The sequence below is a fragment of the Fukomys damarensis genome, unplaced genomic scaffold (assembly GCF_012274545.1).
Source record: "Fukomys damarensis isolate Sample0158 unplaced genomic scaffold, DMR_v1.0_HiC HiC_scaffold_30, whole genome shotgun sequence".
Taxonomy (NCBI): Eukaryota; Metazoa; Chordata; class Mammalia; order Rodentia; family Bathyergidae; genus Fukomys; species Fukomys damarensis.
The window spans coordinates 58,329,745-58,351,460 of NW_022900942.1; the positions used below are offsets into that span (position 1 = coordinate 58,329,745).

The window sequence follows — 21,716 nt, forward strand, 5'->3', positions numbered from 1 at the left end:
AAAAAAAAAAAATTCCTTTAATTCTGTGCTTCTTTTTGTTGTGGTTCCGTCTAGCTGTTTGCTATATCCTGAGTAAATAGCCTTTAAATAACTTTACTGGCCTACTTAAAATTGCCACTCGTGGGAAAAATCAGATGTGTTCTCTCTCCCAACCTGCAGCAAGGAGGCCTCCTCCATCTAACTCTGAGGTCTGAGGCAGGAGGATCTCAAGTTTGAGCCCAGCCTGGGCAGGCAACCAAGGACTGAGTGAGACCTTTTCTCCAAAAAAAAGGCTGCTGATGTTGCTCGGTGTGAAGTTCCTTGGCTCAATCCTTAGTACAAAATAAAAACAAAAACCCCCACATCTCACTTAACAATTCCCTTAAGGATATTGAGACAACTTATGTGGTTGGAATTGGTGCTCTGGAGGGGATTAGCCCCTCCAGCGAGGCCTTTCTCAACATAAAGTAACAAAAATATGACTCCTCCCCCTCTTTCAGATCTGACGTGCTGAAGTGGCTTCCGGCCTGCGTGCTGTTTGTGGGTGTGATCTATGCGGGGTCCAGGGCCCTGTCCAGACTGGTAAGTGTTAGGGTTGGAGGTCAGTTCCTCCTTCCTCTTCCCCTTTACCTTTTAACTCACTCTTCCTGGGACCAGCAAATGGAGGGCAAAGCATCAGCTTTAATACTCGTTATACTCGATCGGACAGGAAGTCTTAGGCCAACATTGGACGTTTCCCTCACTTTCATACAATTGAAGACAAGTAGGAAAACTGGACAGGGCTGTGTGCCAGTTAATCTTAATGGTCATCTTGATTGGATTACGAGGCTCTATACTCACCAGTGGGTACACTGTTGTCCATAGCTGCACATGCTGTTAAGAGGTTGGACCCAGGTGATGGAGGAAGGTCACGGGGGTGCATATCTCTGGTTGGTGTTTATAACTTACTGATGTCCTCTCCTGTGCTCTGCTTCCTGGCTGCGGGGAAGTGAGTGGCTTTGCTGCACCATGCCGGTCTGCCCTGACATTCCTGCTCTGTATCCGACTGTCCACGGACTTGGCCCTCAGAAACCATAAACCAAACAAATCATTTCCTCCTTTAAGCGATGGCTGTGAAGTATTTGATCCCAGCAGCGGGTAGAGCTGACCAGCACAGGCCAGCTTGTCTCACCATTGGTGAAGGTGAATGCATCGTTGGAGAAGCAGGAGAGGAGTGGGATTTAGTAGCCTGTGAGGGTCAGGTCCTGCTTGGGTGGCTTCCCCCGACCTAGACTGGCAGCTCCCTTCCCCACTGCAGGCGACCACGGGAGCAGGGGGAGGGCTCAGCCTGCTCCTTCTTCTCTGCCCATTGGTAGTGTGGCCAGTGAGTACGTAGGGGCTGAAGAACAAAGCTGTTTCCAGGGAACATTATTTAAAACGCCAAACGTTATTTTACCATCAAAAGAGAATGCTTTGAAACCACTTCTGCTGGAAGATGCCCTTGTTCCTTGCTTGTACCCTGTCTGTGAACTGTTTCTAATCTTCAGAAAATGTTCTGTGTTCTGACTTTTGGAAAAATGCAGAACTTGCAAAATAATTCCATCTTTTTATAGTGTCTGTGTTATGTTAGTCCCTGAGATCCTGAGTACAAAAACATTACAAACAAATGGAACCCACCTAACTGGCCAACAGTGTTATTGCTCCATCAGCTCCAGGGTTGCAAAATAGTGGTCAGGAATGTAATTTCGCAACAAAATCTCCATTTTCCCCTCTGATTCATAAACTTGAGAGGTGGGACGATGGGCTTGCTGGGTGGGCTGGAACCGAGCTGTAGCTGCTCAGCCCTCAGCTCGCACCACCTCACCAGCCTCGGCTCCTTGGCTTCTCGGCTTCTTGGCTTCTGGCACTGCTGGCCCCTTTGAATCTGCTGACACCCTTTCACCTTTTGGCCCACAGGGCATGTTTCTTCTGCAAAGCACAGAGTAGTGTAGAGGGTTTGCTAAACACCGAGGCTTTACAATTCTTCTAGGCTCTGGTTGTGAAGGGTGCCATAATTTTGGAGGTTGAGTAAGGTATTGTGCTTCCTCAGCTTCCAGAGCAATTTCCTTTTGGGGGGTATGGCTTTTTGAAACAATCTTGCTGTGTAGTTCAGACTGACCTTGAGCTCATTCTGTAGCCTAGGATGGCCTGGAACTAGCAGCGATTCTCCTGCCTCAGCCACCTGAGTTGGGATTGTAGGTGTGCGCCACCAGGCCTGGCTGCTTTGTATTTTTTCTGTTATTCTTACAGTCACCAAACCTGTGATGAGGGAGGCAGATGCCAGTCACCTGGCCGAAGACCAGCTGCTAAGTAGCCTATTGTCTGAGGTAGTGGCAGCTCTTCGGACTCCCCACCTTACACCTTTGCAGATTTGTTTCTTTAGGACCAGTGTAAATGGATTTTTTAATGCACCTAGGGTATGGTCAAATGTAACTTTCTACTCTTTTGACTGCAAAGACTGTAAGTGCACCAACTCCTCTAAGCAAAAGGAGCTTACTGGTTTGTATAATAAAAATTTGTAGAGTACCCATGGCTTGATCCAGAGGTCTTAGTACCATACTCAGAATAAACTTTCTGGGCCAGGGATTTAGCTCAGTGGTTCTGCCACCTGCCTTGTAAGTGCAAGGTCCTGAGTTCAATCCCCAGTACAAACAACAACAACAACAACAAACAACAACAACAACAACAAAAAACAGATCCAGTTTCTTCCTGGGCTGTAATCCTGGCACTTTGGGAGGCTGAGGCAGGAGGATCACAAGTTCAAGGTCCGGTGTTCAGTCCTGTTTCTCTCTTTGTCTTTTCGTTCTCTTCTTTGTCTTTCCCCATTACACAGCCAGGCCCTCCCCTCTTGGGCACTGTTCACTGGGGCTCACGGCCTCATAACTTTAGTGGAGACCATCTTCTCCTGCATGAGCCACAGGCTCAGTCTGAGCCACTGCCTGTCCCTGACTGGAAAACTGACCAGAGGGTGTGGGCCAGCTCAGGGTCCTGGCTTGGTTGTCTCCCCAGGATGGTCAGTGAGACTCAGTCTGAAAGGGGGGTTTGTGTGCCCTTTCGGGTGCCCCTTCCCAATTAGGCCACTCACGCACCGAGAGGTCCGGCAGGAGATCTTTATTGTAGGGAGGCGAGCAGGAGGCAGGAAGGCAGAGAGAGAGAGAGAGAGAGAGAGAGAGAGAGAGAAAGAAAGAAAGGAAGGTCCTTTTATCAGTTTTGGGGTGGGCTATTGCTTATTTATGAGGAGTGAGCTACTTTTAACCTATCACAGGCCAGATTGCTTTTATGGGCCCAGTCCTGCAGACACAGGTTTCAACTTTCCTGGACCACTGTGGCCTTGGGGGTGGGGGGAGGGAAACCAGAGATAAGGGCATGAGGTCATTTTAGGAGCCAAGATGTACCAGGAGAATGCAGCCTGTGAGGCGGCGTCACAGCATACTTTAACATGATCAATTCCCTAACACAGTCCATCCCCAGTGTCAATGCAGGTGGGGTGTCTTAAACTAGAACAATGCTTCTCAGGGTGTGATCCCCGGGGGTGCTGGCCTTTGACCCCTTTGTATCCAGATGGATGTCAGCTTCAGCATTAACCACACACTCTTTGGCTAAGCTTTCTTTTTTTTTCTTTTTTTTTCTTTTCCTCTGCAAGGCTGTCGGAGAAGGAAGCAGGCATTGATTTACATTCTGGTGTGAGCTCCTTATCTCCTCATGAGCCAGCAGTTGAACAGCCTTTAGCTGGAGCATATACAGGCTTCTTAACAGCAAGGAGAAGCTGCTCAGTTCAGTTTCAGTAAAAGGAAAATGACCCAAGCCCAACATCTGAAATTAGATGGCAGGAGCAGGAGGAGGAGACGCTTACTGTTGTTTTCTAGTTAAAGGACTCAACCCAGACTCTTTCCTCTGTTTTTGGAGTCCTTTGCTTTTTTAACATAGCTTCTTAGGAATTCCCAGGGTGGATAAACACCAGGCGCTACTCACTTGCACAGTTTGTGTTGGGTGGAAAATAGGCAGCAATACCTCGGGAGCAAGCTGTCCTTTAGCAAGTCCTGAAGAAGTAGGGGGAGAGGGCTCCGTTACCAACTCTGGGAATGCAGAACACCTCCCTGATGGCTCCGCTCCATAAAAGCCCCCACCCCTATCTGAGGAGGTCTTGAAGTTCCGTCCTCCTGATGTGCTGTTCAGGCTGGAAGCAGAGGCCCTGCTGGAAGAGTTCTCTCCACTTCAAACCCAAAATCCATAGAGAGAAAAAGGAAATTATTCTTGCAGCTATCCTTTCAGCGAATATTTCTTTGGGATCTGCTACGTGCTGGGGCTTAAAGGCAGAGAAGATCTGGCTCCTGACCTGGAGGAACTGAAAGGGACAGGGGCAGTGAGGGACACACAGTGTCCATGGGGACGGCCACCATGAGTGTGCAGGGCTGAGCTTGTGCCAGGCACTTCCTCTTGCAGTCCCGATGACATGTGAAGTTGGGCTGACCCTCCCTCCTGCTCGGGCTCCTTGGGCCTGCCTGTGACCCACACTGAGCACTCACAGCGGCGTGAGGGTCAGTTTGTGGACAGCACAACTGTTCCCCTGGGCCTGTGGGAACAGAGATTCTTTCTAGGTTTCTGTTGTCCTGAACAAAGAACTGCACAAGGCAGGTGCAAAAGGTAGTGAGGCTTTATGTTTATTAAAGGTAGGAAAACAAGTAAGCTCTAGAGTGAATGGGTCACTGAGAAAGAGAAACACAGTGGCCACGAGGTTAATGGCCGGTGTCTTTGCATCTCCTGTTTCTCAGGCTGACCTTAGATCTAGGCTGTTCTATCAAAAACTTGCCTGCTCTTGTGCCAGGAGAATGGAAGATAGCATTGATAGGTCCCTTGTGAGGGTGTGCAAACTGTTTTATTTTTTCTGTACATGTGTGCTGGATCTGTGCAATGGACAGGTCACATCCCCTTGTCCAGCCAGCTGGCCACACCCTAATCTCCTGCCTCACAGTTTTGATGGGTCATTGTTACTCATAGTAAATTCCTGACCAGAGGACTTCCAAGCCAGGCAGGGTTGCTTCAACCTGTGCTGGTGAGTATTTAGAAAAGACTTGCCAATTCCCACAAGTGGCCTGCTTGTGAGCAGCCATCCAGTGCTGATGATTTAGCTGCTGCTCAAACCATCCTATATTGCTTAGGGAAGGCCAAGGTCAGGGACTCTGCAAATCCAGGTGAAGGCACCTTGGCAGGACTGGAACTGATTTTCCCTCTGGGCTCTTTGCTTGGTTCCTCCTAAATTGTGTGCTGTGATTTCTGTCCTCCATGAGCAAACAACATTGTGGGTGGACATGAGATGGAGGGAGGTAGTGATGAGGAGACTAAACCAGTGTGGAATGAATTCCTCAGTAAGCGAAATGGAACTTGGGACCTCTGTCTCTGGTTCCAGTATCACACAAAGGAACTTGGATCCACAAAGGAAAAGAATATAAGTGCTGATGGAGGGTGAGGGCTCCCTGTTCTTCCCTGTTCCTGCTCACTGAAGCAGGCAGCTCTTCTCTGTCATGCTGTTTTCTTAACAAGGTAACCAAAGTCCATGTACAAAGATTACTTTTCAAAATGTGGGCTGGGTGGCTGTCCAGTAAACCCCTCACAATATTTTCATTATCTTCTTGCTTTGTCAGAAATTTTTCCCCAAAAGCCTTATTAAAATTGGACCTTAGGGAAAAAGCTTCGGGGCATTTGATTTGAGAGTGATCTCTTGGATATGATACCAAAGGCACAGGAACAAAAGAAAAAAATTGACTAATTGGATTTCATCAAAGAGAAAAACTTTCGTACATCAAATGACGAAGTAAGAAGGCGTCCTACAGAATGAGAGAAAATGTTTGCACATCACTTACCCAATCAGGGATTAATATACAGGCTGTAAGAACTCCAAAAGTTCAATGAAAAAACCCCAAATAATACAATTCAAAAATGGGCAAAGGACTCAAATAGATATTTCTCTAAAGATAATACAAATGGCCATGAAAAGATGCTCAGCATCATTCATCATTAGGAAATTGCACATCAAAACTATATGAGCGACTACTGCATGCCCATTAGGATGGCTGTAGCCATAACAAGTCTTGTGGGTAAGGATGTAGAGAAATTGGAATCCTTGTGCACTGCTGTTGGAAATATAAAATTGTATAGCTGCTATGGGAAATAGTATGATGGTCCTAAAAGGATTAAAAATAAATTATCGTATGATCCAGCAACTCTGTTACTATGAGTGATGGGGGTCTCAGGGGACAGGTTTCCAGGTCCTTGCATGTGAGGAACAGAGAATTGGACATTGCTTGCAACGGTAAGGAAAATGCAGCTAAGTTTAATGAAGTTTTAAGGATGAAGTTATGCTCGCAGAGAATGACCTTGTGTTGGTAGAAAGGAAAATGGCACTAAAGTGGAATAAGTTAGGCTTAAAGATTTGAAATGTGTGACCAGCTTAGGGTGCCTCTCATTGGATTTTTCAGAGTGTGATTGACGTGACTGACAGGGTACTGAGTCATGTTTTATCCACTGCACATGTCCTTTCCCATAATTTACTCTGTTACAGTCGGATGCATGGGATGCAGTCTATATGTATGAATCTGTAATGGGCTCTGAGTGAAGAAAGGTCTTTGTAGGTCATGCCAGCAGGTCTATCACACATGCATCCTGGTGTAAAATATTGGAGTTTCCGGGGGTCTTTGTTATTCTTATTTTTGCTTCTAGGTAGTGGGCCTTAGGAGTAAGGTCAGGGAGCTTGACCCTGGGTCATTACCCAAGTTCAGGTAAGTGGAGGGTAGTGGTCGCATAGCCCCAACTGTACTGTCTATATTAATTCTGCTTCTGGGCGTGTATCCTTCTCCCACAGAACTGAAAGCAAGGTTGTGAAGGGTCTTTGTGCACCCATGTTCATTTGACCATTATTCACAACAGTCAACAGGTAGAAACAACCCAGCTGTCCATCAGAGGATAAATGAATAAAGAAAATTGGTGTACATATTATCAGCCTTAAAAAGGAAGGAAATCTTGTTACATGCAGCAGTATTAAAAAGGCAAATACTGTGTAATTCTACTTAGAGAGTACTAAGAGTAGTTCATTTGGGGGGATATACATAGAATGGAAGATCAGAACAGAGGCTTTGCTGGAGAAAAGCAAAGCTCTTGCTTGCCGTCAGACCTGAGGGGAAGTTTTCCAGGGTCTTCATGAAGGATAGACTTGGGGTCTCCACGAGGCAGGTGCTTAATACCATCCTTATAACAAACATTGCAGCAACTTAGTGTCCAGGGTGCTTAATGCATTTGGAGTCACAGTTCTCGGGGATAAGCACCAGGCTCTGGTTGTTTGGTTCCATTGAGGTGGGCAGATCCCCTTCTAACATTAGCTTGCATCGTGATTTCGATACGGCTAACAGCCAGCAGTACCCAAGGTTGCGTATTGTGATGAGGGCCTGGACTGCAGTTATTCCATATAATGGGTTCAGGACAAACCTACACATTTGAAAATCACCCAGAGAGAAGATAGAATTTCTGTTCTTTCACAAAAATTAATAGGCAGACCTGTTGTAGAATTTGTGCCTGACTCAGATTCAGCCACACCCCTGCAGAGGCCCCAGGGCCACGCCTGTGGGCAGGGCTAGGGTTTCCAGACCAAACTGCTCCAAGCAGGTTCCCGCACCTGAACAAATAACAATGGAGCCTTCCAAATTCCCTTCTGGGAACTGTGGGAATGATGAAACAGCTCCAAGTCACAGTGACTAATGTGTTTCTCTGCATAGCCAGAAAAAAGTTCATTGATACCTGAATGAAATGCTTAAGTTTTATTGAATGGACTCTAAAGGAAAATTAGCTGTAAATTGTGCCTCTAAGTGATAAGATGAATTGGTTGGTGCTGTGGTGCTATGGGGTTTCAGCAAGAGAATACAAATTAATTGGCACCGTGCTTAACATGTTATTGGTAGCTATTATGTGTGCTTTAAGATCAATTCCACGCCTACAGGTAGATCCTCTTCCAGAATGTGATCGGAGTGAGTTTTGTTTTTTGTTTTTTGGCACCGGGGATCAAACTCCAGTCCTTGTGCTTCTGAGGCAGGCACTGGAACCACTGAGCTAAATCCCCGGCCCCGGAGTGGGTTTTATGAAGATGAGAAAACTGTCCACAGATCATAAAGTTGACAGCATTCAGCCTTCTTGATGTCTAGACTGAGGTTTTGAGTTCTCTAATCTCAATCTTAAATCTGATCTCATTACTGATTTTATGGCCAGCAGGCAAAAGACATTGTAAATAAGCTGTGATTTGATAAGCTCCTGGTCACCCTTTCATACTCACTTTCATGCACCACATGACTCACCTGTCCCAGACTTTCTGTCCCCTCAAGCCAAGGACAACAAGTATGAGAAGACCTGGGCCCAGTTCTGCCAAGCAAGGGCCTGATGAATGAAGCCAGTTTTAAAAACAGATCCTTTCCCTTCAATAGCCTTAAATCACATAAAAATTAAAAATTTCAAATAAATAAAATGAAAGACAGCAAAGTGTGGCAGCAGACACCTGTGATCAGGTGTCTGATCTTCACTCGGGAAGCTGAGGCAGGAGGATCACCATGAGTTCAAGGCCAGCCTGGGCTATGTAGTGGAGACCCTATCTCAAAAGTAAAATAAAGATGAGATAAGTGAAAAGAATTGAAATCTTATTTCAGAAGGATTAAAAGAAAAACCAGTGTGAGTTGAACTTTTTCTTTTCTTTTTTTTTTTGGTGCTAGAGGCTGGTGCCAACCCAGGGGCTGGCACATGCTAAGTGCTGTATCACCAAGCCACATTTCCAGCCCAAACTGATTTTTTTTTTTTGAGACAGGGTCTCACTATGTAGTTGAGACTAACCTGGAACTCACTACGTAGCCCAGGCTGGTCTCGAACTCAGTGATCCTCCTGCCTCAGCCTCCCTAGTGCTGGGATTACAGGCATGCGCCACCACACCTGGCTCAAACTGAATTTTTAATGAAAGATAAAGGTGGAAAATATTTTTTAGGAAAGGCAAGAAAAACGTACCACAAGAATTAAAAAAGAAAACAATGTGAGGTGGAACAGGGAAGTGAAACAGAACAGTCCTGCAGAGTTTTAGAAGTGGAGCAAAGTAAAGATACGGTTCCTCCCTAAAGATACAGAACAAATGCAGCCAGGTGTGGTGGTGCCGGTCTATAATCTCAGCACTGGGAGGCTGAGGCAGGAGGATTGCAGGAGGATCGAACCCAGCCTGGGCAATTTAGTGACTTAGTGAGACTCCATCTTAAAATTTAAAAAATAAAAAAGTCTGGGAATGGACGGTTTTGTAGAAGCCATGAGTTCAAAAAAAAGAAGACAAGAAGAAATCTGTCATATTCCTTAGTAGGTGCTCTAAACCAGAGAGCACCTTCCCAGGATGGTCCTGCAGCGGGTGAGGTGGGCTGCCAGTTACGGATAAAGTCCTCTGGGCCGAATCCTGAGGATCCCGACCTCACCCCCTGACTCCTGTCTTTCTGTGCAGCAGCTGAAGCTTGTAGTGTTGCTAACCCCATACTACAGGGGAGGAAACCACAGTTAAGGTTCACTCCTGGCTCCACCAGCAGATGGAAGAGCCAGAGCCAGAAGTCTAGGCTGGTACAAACCTTTGCCCTTGTTTTTTGTTTCCCCCTCCCTTCTGTAGTACGAGGGACAACAAGTGAACCACCGCCTCAGCCCTTTTGTTTTTTTTACTCTTGTTTTTTTTGGAATGGGGTCTCGCTGTGTAGTTCAGGATGGCATTGAACACATAGCCCAAGATGGCCTCAAAGTTGTGGTGATCCTCCTGCCCCAGCCTCCTGAGAGCTGGGATTACAGGTTTGAGCCATCACACCCAGCTTATTATTTTACTTTTTATTTTGAGTCAGTCACTAAGTTGCCCAGGCTGTCCTCGAACTTGTGATTTTCCTGCCTCCGCCTCCTGAGTAGCTGGGATCACTGGCATGTGCCACCATGCCTGGCTCTATGCTCTTATTTTTTATCATTTTTTTGCCTTCCATGAAACATCTTTATGGCATCAGCAACAAAGATGATGACAGAATCCCCTGCCCCCTCCCCTCCTCACTCTTCTTGCCCGGATTGCCTGTCACATCAGGTGAGACCACTGTCCTCAGCCATTGTGCAGTGGCAGCACTCGCATGTCCTGTCACCCACTGGAGTACCCCATTTTTTGGCATCTTTTTCTTTTTTCTTTTTGGCGCAAAGTTGTTCTGAGTTACCCAAGTGTTTGCCTCAGCCCCGGCTCCTAAGTGTTAAAGTGGCCACTTTCTCTGTGGTCACATCTGCTGCCGAGGTCAGGTCACCATCTGGTCACCTGTGTTTCCTGTGGCTACTGCAGCACCTGACCACGTCCTTGGGCGGCCAGAAAGCACACAGATGCATCCCTCGCAGTTCCGGTCGCCTGAGGTCCAGAGTCAGTCACCCTGGGTAGAAATCATCAAGGTGTCAGGAGGTCAGAGGCTCCTCCCCTCTTCTAGCCCTAATGGCCGCTGACCTTCTGGGGCTCGCGCCCCATCGCGCCAGTCTCTGCCTCCCTCTCGTAAGGGTACGAGATTGTACTCAGGACCCATGGGATGATCCACAGTCATTTCCCCACCTCGAGACGCTCCATTCACTCCCTTCACAGTGGCCTCTCTCCCAGAAGGTCACCTGCGCAGGCTCTGAGGGTTAGGACGTGGTACTTTCGAAGCCATTTCCGGCCTGTGACGCGCCTGGGCATGTGACCCTCTTGGCCTGCTTTGTGCTTGCAGCTCACTGTCGGCCTCCAAGCCCCTCGAGGCTCCTGTCTCTGCAACACCGTCCCCACTCCTGGACACACCTGTGGCCACCTCCCTGGCTTCCTCCATCACTCTGTTCCACCCTTCACCATCTCCTCCCCTTCCTCGGGGGCTTGCTCTCCCGCTGCAGTCCCCCAGGTGCCCGGCCTGCAACACCTGCTGCCCTGCTGTGCGTGTGATTTTCCCTTCCCTTCTCCACAGGCACTGGGCTTCGCTTCCACACAGGTGGGCTCTTCTCAGGTGTGTTTGCGCCTGGCCCCGTGCCTGTTACCCACGAGGTGCCTAATAAATGTCCGCTGATGGGAAACTCAGGACAGAGCCTTGACACCCACCCTACCAGGAAAGCGCACCCACCCATCTCGAAGGTCTTTGTAGGAGAGGTTATGTATGTGAATTCGAAGGTTCCACAGATCGTGATGTGTAAGCAAAACCCAACATCGGGTAACTGTGAGATTGGAGAAAGTATTTTCATGGGTATTACTGTTTTCTCTCAGGCCGTGCCCGTGTTCCTCGTTCTGCACAACACAGCAGAAGTCATCATCTGCGGGTACCAGAAGTGTCTTCGGAAAGAGGTAAATGATCTCATAATGCTTGTTTCACTTTCCTTGCTTCAAATTTCAGAGAAGTGTTTTCCTTTGGAAGTCCCAAACAAGTGTACATTCCCGCCACCGGTTTCCAGCCAGGACTGCCTGACAGTGGCCACCGATTTCAGGGAACCCAAGTTTGACATTGCCTGGTTGACCACATATGCGAGGGAACTCTCGATGTGACCGCAGTTCCACAACTAACTCCAGCCTGGCTGAGCCACACCCTTGGGGGTGGAGGAATGTGCTGCAGGTGTGGTGGGGGAGCGCCAGGCCCCAGACGGGTTTGTATCCTGGGCTCCTCTGCATCTTAGCCACCAAACATACACGCTGTGTTCCGGTGCAGCTGTGCTTTCTCCATGCTGTTTTCTTTCTCCATAGTCCATCCTAGGGCCAATGAAAAAGTGCAATATCTGCCCTGTGTCTCTGACCGGCTTTCTTGGGGTCCCTCCATGGCAGGATCCACTGTGGTCTCTTGATAGCTCTGGTCTCAGTCCCCAAAGCTGTGCTCAGCTAAAAGGTCACTCTGGTCCCTGTGGGTCAGGTTCAGCTCCCAAGACCCGCTGGGAGAGCAGCTCTGGTCACTCGAGTCTGGCCAGGGACCCTCCATGCCGAGCAGTCTGGTGCCAGGTTCCTGCTGAGAGAGCCTGGCTGTAGGATGCTGGGATGAAGACCAAAGGTTTCAGTCTTCAGCTCCATCTCATCAGGAGCACAAATCAACATCATTCGTCAGGGCCAATTAGAAAAAAGTGAGCATTTGTGTTCTTTTAGTTATTTTTTAGAAACCCCCTTTCCTTTATGAATGTAATAATATATAAGCAGATGTAGAAGACAGAGGGGAGCCACCACCACAGAAATCAGCTTTCCCTCGCCCTTTTGCATGTTTCTGTGCACGTATGTGCATGTATTTGCGCACACTATAGATACATCCTGTTTCCCATTTAGCAGTTATCAGGAACCCTTATTCTTGCCATTGCTGTGCATCGGATGAACCATAATGTGTCGGCCAGTCGCTGCTCCAGACTTGGAGGTGGTTTCTAGCCATTTAGCATTCAGATCTGCTCTGTAATGAAGACCGCTAGGATATGCTTTCACTTTTAATATATTATTAGTACATATTTGCTGTATGCAGTGATCACATTCCCTGTGGGAAGTCAGTGCAGGTATGCAGTGCATCTTAATTCTCTGTTCATCTCCTTCCCTTCCCCTCCTCTCCCTTTCCTTCCATCTCTTGGTCTCCCTCCCTTTTGCAAAAAATCTATCTCTCTCTTTCGCATTATCTGTCTCTTATTTTGCTCTTTATTTATGTAATTCTGGGTGTCTCACAGGCGGGAAAGCATGTGACAGCTGAGCTCCTGTGTCTCATTTACCTCCTGTTCCGCAGTGGTGTGGCCGTGTAGCCCGAGTCCCTGGTGGAAATCTTCTCAGTGTGACTTACATTCTGGATCCTCCAGCCAGGAACCTTGATGAAGTGACCACATTTCATGAGGCACGCAGTTGCTCTGCACCTCGCACCCTGTCCACCTTTACAAGGAGGCTGTGTTTTCTGTTATGTGTTGATTTTACTGCATGCAATGAAGTGTTTGGGGAGTGAAGGTGACCTCCTTCTGACCTTGTTCCTTGATGATGAGAATAAACAGTCTGGAGCCTGTAGTCCATTTCCACTCCCCACAACTGGTTCCTTGTGTGTGTGTGCACACACACGTGCACACACATGCATGCAGCTTGACTCTGAGGCAGTGTGCGGCTCATGGAATTAATCTTCCTGCCTTGTGGATGTGTTGGAGGACTCACTAGTTCACTGGTCATCCCGCATTGTGTGTATGCTGAGCAGCCAGCGCTGCCAGGCCCAGTGCTGCGGAGCTGGAGAAGACATCCATGACCCTTACAGGACTCAGACTTGGGTGGAGGAGCTGACCTGTAACCCTGGGCCGTGGCTCTGGTAGATGTCACACGGGCTGGGGAGGGGTGTGAGTGACCACCCTGGGGACGGCTTGGAAGGAGTGGGGAGGTGTCCCCGGGGGCTAGATCTGAGCTGCGCCGTGAAGGAACTTGCTTGTTTGGTAGCTTGCCTCCTTCCTTTACTGAGCTGAGCCACAAAGTCTCAGCCAGTCTCCCTCCACCCCCTGTTTCTTTTTTTTTTTGAGACGGGGAATCACTATACAGCCCCAGCTGGCCTTGAACTCACAGCAATTCTCCTGCCTCAGCCTCCCAAATACTGGGATTACAGCAGGCACCACCACACCCAAGGTGAAATCACTTTCTAGGCAGGCAGAGGAAACAGCAAACAGGCTGGTGGTCTGAGGGGGCCAGTAGGTGTCACTGTACAATTAGCAGGTGGGCACTGGTGGAATAAGGTCAGGTTCTGCAACTAGAATGCCTGGGCCCAAACCCTGTGACCTTGGCTACTTCCCTAATACCCCATCAGTTTGTCAGTGCCCTCATCTGTGACAGATAACGTATGACTTAGTCATCCCTTAGTTTTTTTGTTTGTTTTTGAGACAGTCTCACAATGTAGTTGAGATTGGCCTTGAACTTGTTATGTAGCCTAACCCTCCGCAGTCCTCCTGCCTCAGCCTCCCATATGTGCCACTCCCCCTAGCAATCATTCCATAATTAAATGACTTAACCATGCAGAGCCCTTATAGTTGTGCCTCGCATAGAGTAAGTTCCCCTCCAGGTAATTTAGCAATCCCAGAGTTATGTTAGCCACTTACTGTTATTATTGGCAGTTTGACTTTTGAGGAGTTGAACTGACCCAGGCAGAGCTCCACCCCCACCCCCAATCTCACCAGGACTCATTAGCAGGCTCTGTGCACCAGCAACCTGAGCAGGTGAGTACCTTATTAACTTCTCACTTGTTTTCCAAGCCCTGGGAGAATGGACTAACACACATGGCCTGTTCTCATCCTCTGCAGTCTGGTCCTTGCAGTCCACAAGGTCCCAGGAATAGACTAAGACCCTGCTGTTTGGGAGGCCAGGACTGGCTGGGTGTCACCTTTGGTGTGGGCAGCGACTGGGTGGGAAACTTGGGCCACCCCTTTCTGTGATCTGGATCCTCTGTTCCTACTCTTGCACCAGATCGTTGGGATTTCCACTGCATCTGGTCTAGAATGTTCTAGCTGGAATTTTACCATAATGGGGGGCAATTATGCAGGTGTGCCAGCTGGGCACCTTGGCCCGGGTTTGTGTCTCTCTCTGCATTTAGGTGCTAAGTCTTCCCGCCAGGGTACAGTTAGAGCCACAGTTGCCTTGGTCAGAGATGAAAGATCTGAAACTGCAGGCCACAGTTCAGTGCACAGATAGAATTTGTGATGATAGCAAAAACCTACTTATTAGCAACACATCGGAGGTTGTTAGCTTTCATAGCAAACCACCTATGTTTTTCTCACGAACTCGTCACTTCTAAACAGTGAGTTTATCTGTCATACTTCTTCTGAACTGGTATCCTAACTGTTGTCTGTCACTTTTCCAGGGGTGGAGTAATACGTTCTTTCTTTTTTTTCTGTTTAATGTTTACACCATACCAGATAATTGGAGTTGGGTTAATAAAAGGAATATTTAAAAATACAGGCCTGTAGCCAGCCATGGTGGTACATGCCTATATAGTCTCAGCTACTTGAGAGGCTGAGGCAGGAGGATCATTTGGAACCCAGGAGTCTGAAGTCAGCCTGGGCAAGATAGTGTCTCAAAAATAGGTAAATGAGGGCCAGGCTTGGTTGGCATGTGCCTATAATCCCAGGATGCTGGAGGCTGAGGCAGGAGGGTTGCTGTTAGTTTGAGGCCATCCTAGGCTATGAAGTGAGTTTAAGGCCACCCTGAATTACAGTGTAAGACCCTATCTCAAAGAAAAAAAGAAAAATAGGTAAATGAATAAATGGACAGAGAAACAGACAAAATAGAAGTTGAACTAGAGTTTAGCTTCTTTTCCTGCCCTGCATGTTACCTCGCATTTTCTCTCTTCCTCACTCTGATTCTTGGTTGTAAGACTCGGGAAGGTTGGACTGATATTTTGTTTTTTACCAGTAAACCTCTTTCTGGTGGTAAAAACACTTCACAAAGAGACTCCACTCTGAGCTGACCCATCCTTCATTTGGTCCAAGCAGAAAAAGCTTCAGTAAATTCTAACGTGCAGCATGCTCTTAGACCCATTCATGAATTTGCTTATAATTTATTTGCCTCTTAACCTAAATGTTTTCCTTTGAGGGAGGAAAAAAGTGATTTTGAAGACTAATCTGTCTGTTTTCTTTCATACAGAAGATATCTTCTGCAAAGATCTGCAGGTAAGGTTTTTTTGGGTTTTTTTTTTTGTTATTGTTTTTTTTTAACTTGGGAAACATGCACTGTGGGCACTGACAGGAATTTGTTATAAATAGTCACATATCCAATTTTGTAGCTTATTTTAAAATTTATTCTTTTTTTTCCCGCAATATTTTACTCCTAAAGGGAAAATAAATAACAGCCAGCCCATGCTAGATTTCAGCCTTTGATGTCCCAAAACTTCCACAATAGTTGTGCAACACCAATGAAGAATGAAAATGGAAACAACTTAAAATAGTAAAAAAAAAAAAAGTTTTGGGAGTGCATCGGGCCTTTGAGATTCTCCATGGTGGAAAATACACTAGCTGCGGGTCCCAGGATCTGAATTGCCATCCTAGGACACAGCATAGTGATCTTAGGCAGTTTATTTGGTTGTTGTTTTGAAACAGGGTCTCACTATGTAGTTTATCCTGGCCTTGAACTCACTGTGGAGCCCAAGCTGGCCTCAAACCCGCAGTGATCCTCCTGCCTCAGCCTCCTGAGTGCTGGACTTATAGGTGTGCATGACCATGTCCATTGTGGGTCAGTCTCACTGTCCACTGAGCCTCAGTTTCCTTGGCAATGTGACCCGTGCGTTCTCATGCAGTCCCTTCACCCCCCACTCCAACCCCAGGCCTCGAGCTTTCCTCGCTTCCTGCTTCCTCTGCACCAGCTCAACAGCTCAGAGGTGTGGACAGAAAGCCAATCGAGGCGCTTTTGTACATGGATTTAAGATTTTGGTTTCAAATATTTGTGGGCTTTCATCCAATCCCCCTCACCTTTTTCGACAACTTGAAAGAGAAACTATATAAAACTAAACCTCAGGACTCATCCACCTGTTCTGAAGGGGATTTGCAGGTGCCACAGAGGCATGAATCCCATGAATATGCAGGGCAGCCAGGCACTGCTGCAGGTCACGTGTGCGGGAGCCAGGCCTCAGCCTGGTCCTCCATCCCACAGGGCCGTCTGCTGGGGTCCCTGTGCTCGTCCCCTGTGCATGCGGATCGCCCTGTATTCCGGGAAGCCTTCCTCTCTGGTGGACCCCAGACTCATGGGAGTCTCCCCTGTTCCCACCTAGAAGCCGCCGGGTGCTGTGCAGTCCGAGTCTGGCCTCTGCTCACCCCACTCTGCTGTGCCTTGTCCTCTGGGCTGTGTGTGTGTCGGTGAAGTGTCTGTGAAGGCTGGAGATGGAGGTGAGCCTCAGGCCACACCCGCTCCTTCCCACCCTCCCAGGGCCCTTATGTTAGTCCTGCCTCCAGCCCAGCCCACCATGTTGGTCTTTATTACAGAATTGGGATCGGATGAGGTGTCGTGTGACAGAATCCCCGTGACAGCCAGAGTGCTGTGCTTGGTGCTTCCGTTCATGCCTGATGCATTGGTCCATGGCGGGGTGGCGCTGTGTACATCACTGCATTTGTAATGCGGAAAGAGGAGGGACAAGAGGTGGTTCAGATTTTGTGCTTCCTGGTGCTTTTGTTGAGCAGTAGAGAGTGACTGGGGGAAGCTGTAGGTCAGATCTTTTCCTTTGCGAAGCCCTGGGAGAACCAACCCAGAGGGGCTTTGTGACTGTTAAGCACAGCTTCCTAAAAAGATTCACGATTGGCAATGTCTGTGTTTTTCCTTTGTGCAAGAATTTTTAGAAAACACTGTACTGTGGAAATTACCAAACACATGTAGAAGTAGACAGAAAAATACAATGCCAGGCAGATGCCCTCTTTCAGCTTCAGCAGTTTTTCTACTTAGGGACCCACCCACTGCCTCTCTTCAGTATGACTTCACAGCGTTTCATTTGTAAATATGTCCGTGTGAATATTTTTTGTTTTTTTGAGTCAGGTCTTGCTATGTTGTTCAGGCTGCCCTTGAACTCACAGTATAGCCCAAGCTGGCCTGGAACTCACAGTGACCCTCCTGCCTCTGTCTCCTGAGTGCTGGGATTACAGGTGTGCGCCACCATGCCTGGCTGCCTTCACATTTTGAAGTGCCACCTGTCGCTTTGTGGACTGTCCCCAAGTTTGGACCGGTCTCAGCGCTTCCTCCCAGTGGGGTGCAGGCTCCGCTGTTGACAGGAACATCAGCGTGTGCACCAGTTGCGTCCTGGCAGGAGGGTGTGATGGTGGCTTTGTCCCTCCTTGGAGCCACTGAGTTCGGTCACTTGGTTAAGAGGGTGCGTCAAGGATTTGAATGTGTCTTCCTTTTTATAACTGGCACGATTTTGATGTGATGCCCAGTTTGCCACTGGTGTTTTTGCTGAGGGGGGGTTGGAAACCCTCTGGTCCTTAGACACCAGACAGCGTACAGCCTTCCTGACCGGCCAGCCTTGGCTTCGAGGATCCGGCAGGTGTCGGACTCTGGGATCGGCCAGCCCAGCAGCAGAGGGAAAAAAGACTTTGAAGACGCCCTGGGTAGTGAGGTTCTGGGCCCCCGGATGGTCTCCTCCGTCTCTGCACTCTCTGGGATGCGCTTTGATGTTGAAAGTGAGGCTTTTTATCTGTCTGTCCACAGTGCCCTCTTCCTCCTGGCCGCTGCTGGGTGCCTTCCCTTCAACGATCCCCAGGTAAGTCCGGGAATGTGCTGCGCCTATACAGTGGCTCTCCGAGCTGAAGCCTTGCGCATGTGCACAGCTTCCCTGGCCACCAGCATCTGGGCAGCTGGCAGAGCCGCCTCCAGCTCTCAGTGCCCTGGGCACCTGCCCGGCGACCCTGTGTGCCTGCTCCTCTGTCCCCAGCCTCGGGCACTGAGCCCAAATCATTGTCCCTGGAATCCCTGGGGCCTCTGCTGGGGAACGATTGTCACAGTATTCTCCGGTGGCAATGTGGTTTTCCTGCACAATGTGGTCATCCTTCAGATGACACCCCCAGCTGTGTAGTCATTTTACAAACAGTTTTTTCTTTCTTTTCTCCCTCCCTCCCGTTCTTCCCCTGCGTCCTGAAGTCACCCAAGTGCCAGGCACCGAGCCAGGCTCTGCGGGCACAAAGAGCCGTCCTTGTGCTGGCAGAAGTCGGCATCTATTTAGAACGGTGCGGAGGAAAGAGACCAGCCAACAGGTCGGCCCTGCGGGGAGTCAGGGCTGGTTCGGGGCAGAACGGGCCTGCACCTAAGGAGGCTCGGACAGGAAGGGGCAGCTAGTGATTACAGGAATCCTGCCGCGGGCCGGGCTCTCTGCCGGTACTTTATGTGCCCTGTTTTATTTAAAATCTCACAGCGACTCTGTAGGGGCAGGGAATATTATTATCTCCATTTTATAGCTAAAGAATAGTGAGGCCCTCAAGGTCAGCAGCTGAAGACCGAGTGAGGATTGGGGCTGTGACCCAGATGTCCTTTAATGGACCCAAATCTGGAAGAGAACAGGAGCTGGCCAGGAGGAGGGAGCAGGCAAAGCCAGCATGGGGGAGGGTCGTGAGTATTCCGGGATTTAGTTTAATTGAGCACCTACTTTGTGTCTACCTAGTTCGAATTCCTGCTCTCTTGGAATTTATAATCTAGTGGAGAGCAGGTGGCAGTGGAAACAGATAAAGAATAAAGAAACTTTAGGGTGTATCAGATGATAGTCCTTTGGAGAGTAAGGAGAAGAGGAGTCCCTTCAGCTGGATTGTGGGGCAAAGCCTTCACGCTTAGGGAAATGCAGGTCATTCTTGTTTTGTGCTGGGTCTGTAGATGCACTTGGAGGGGTTGGTGGGGGTTGTCATGGAGGTTCTTGGGTGCCATGAGTTTGCATTTGTTTGTTTTAGGCTTTAGTTTTTATTTCTATTAGTGCTTGTTGCAGTTCACAGTTAACTTCATGGTGGGGAGTTAATCTACGTACGTAACACTCTTAGTTCTTTTTCCACCCCTTACCTTGCCCCCTCCACCTCATGGTGCCTTTCTCACTTGCAAATGATCTGTCTCCTGTTCTGAGTCTGTTTGCAGGCCGTGTGGGTGCAGGCTGGGGAGCAGGGTGCTGGGGGCAGAATCCTCTTAGGAGAAGGCTGTGGGCTCCTGTGTCAGGAACCAGGAGACCCTGACTGCTGGCGAGGCCCAGGCACAGTGTGGAGCTGACTCGGGTTTCTGTCACCACACTGGGTCCTGCTTGTCTGTACATCCAGCCATTTTGTAAAACCCGTTTTTTCTTTTTTTAATCCTACATTGCAGTTTGATCCAGAGGGATATTTTTGGGCTGTAATTCACTTACTCTGCATAGGTAAGTTTGAAAAAATGCTTACTTAAATAATTAAGATTTGTTATTTAGTCTTTACTCTATATCCACTTTTCAGTAACCCTAACATAAGAAAATTAAAACAAGTTAAATTAAAACAAGTTAAAATGAGGGCTGGGGATTTAGCTCAGTGGTGCCACCACCTGTCTCTGCATAGGTAAGTTTGAAAAAATGCTTACTTAAATAATTAAGATTTGTTATTTAGTCTTTATTCTATATCCACTTTTCAGTAACCCTAACATAAGAAAATTAATTAAAACAAGTTAAAATGAGGGCTGGGGATTTAGCTCAGTGGTGCCACCACCTTCCTCGCAAGCACAAGGACCTGAGTTCCATCTCCAGTACCAAAAAGAAAAAAAAAGTGTTAAAATGAGATGGGCATTTTCTGGGTTGGCTTTTCTTTGTGGAGTTTTTCCTCAAATATTTCCATTTCCTATATAATTTCCTCTTTTCCATGATGGCCTGGGTTTTGCCTGCTCCTGCTCCTGCTCATATAAACGGAAGGTATCTAGGACGTCATGTGAAAACCTCTTTCAGTCATCTGTCCCTCAAAATTAAACAGTGTAGCTGGTTACCATCTGATGTCCTTTGAAATCTCAAGTTCAGTGACTCTTGGCTGTAGTCGTGGGGGGGAGGCAGCAGGCTGTCGCTGTGTTTGGCACACCGTCTTTGTTAGCACAGGCCAGCTCAGGTCAGAGCCCCCGCGGCATTTCTCGCCCGGGCGAGGCACTCAGGAGAGAAAGCCTTCCTGTGACTGGAATCTACCTGTTGTCCCGGCTGCTGTGCCTGCCTGGCCTCTCCACTGGCCCCTGGAGGACTGGCCAGCCCCACCCCGGAAGATCACTGAGTTCCCACTCCTGAGACCCCCGTTTGCTGTTCCTTGCCCTGGTTGTGCCCAGGCCAAGGGCCAAGTGCAGGCAGCTCTTTCACAGGACACATCGGTGATGTGCATGCTGCTTCATTTCCAGGGGCGTATAAAATACTACGCCAGGCCCAGAAACCTGGCACCTCAAGGTAAGCACTTAATGCCGTGCGTGCGTGTGTGTGCTTGTGGGTTAAAGAAGGCGAGGTCTGTGTGACTACAGGTCTGGTGGAGACAGGGTGCAGACCGCACTCTAAGCTCCCTCTCTGCTCTTGGTGCTGGGCCACTTCTGCCTGGCCCCCTTCATCTGGGGCAGCCTCCTACAGGAGAGTGTCAGGGTGTGTGTGTGGTCCACTGCTGGGGCCCCTGGCTGGCCACCTCTAGCTCAGAGGGACTCAGCTTACACCCAGGAATCCCCAGGCTTCTAGCCTGCTCTCCGGTAAAATGAGGCCTTCACTGTGTGCAGCAAACAGAACCACCTTGGCAAAGGTAGATAGAAAAAGACAATCACTATGACCTGCTGAGCTGGAGTTGGGCAGTCAGGGCCCGAGACTGGCCTGGGTTTGTGGGGGCTGTCAAAGGCCCGCGATGGAAAGGGAGGTCATGCGCTCTGAGAAACATCAACTTTGACAGAGCTTTAAAACATTTTTTTCATTATTGGATTTTGAACCCAGGGCCTTCATAATGAACTACATCCCCAGATCTTTAAAAACAAATTTTTTTTGAGGCAGAAACTTGCTAAGTTGATAAGTTGCCTGTGTTGGGCTCAAATTTGAGATCCTCTTGCCTCAGCCTCCTAGCATGCTGGGAAAACAGGTGTGTGCCACCCCACCCAGATCCCTTTGTTGTTTTAATAAAGTGTTTTTGCATGAAAAAGCCAGGAAAGTTGTCTAAAATATAGGATGCCCAGTTACATTTGAATTTCAGGTAAGCAGCAGATAATTATTTTATTTTATATCCAATGTGATATTTAGAATGGACGC

The 21,716-nt window shown here is 48.3% G+C and overlaps 1 protein-coding gene across 3 annotated transcripts in view; it reads left to right on the forward strand.

Annotated features, from left to right (window-relative positions):
• The window catches only part of Tmem241 (transmembrane protein 241), a 105,302-nt gene that overhangs the window by 18,595 nt on the left and 64,991 nt on the right, over window positions 1–21,716 (forward strand). For all 3 annotated transcript variants that reach the window (XR_783196.2, XM_010638719.2, XM_010638720.2), the window contains exons 4-10: window positions 480–561; window positions 11,291–11,368; window positions 15,638–15,663; window positions 18,182–18,233; window positions 19,808–19,856; window positions 20,553–20,647; window positions 20,824–20,885. Coding sequence is in view for 2 of the 3 variants with exons in the window: in XM_010638719.2 (XP_010637021.1) it covers window positions 480–561; window positions 11,291–11,368; window positions 15,638–15,663; window positions 18,182–18,233; window positions 19,808–19,856; window positions 20,553–20,647; window positions 20,824–20,885 (444 nt within the window). In the remaining variant the exon portion in view is untranslated. The remainder of the gene's footprint in view (window positions 1–479; window positions 562–11,290; window positions 11,369–15,637; window positions 15,664–18,181; window positions 18,234–19,807; window positions 19,857–20,552; window positions 20,648–20,823; window positions 20,886–21,716) is intronic.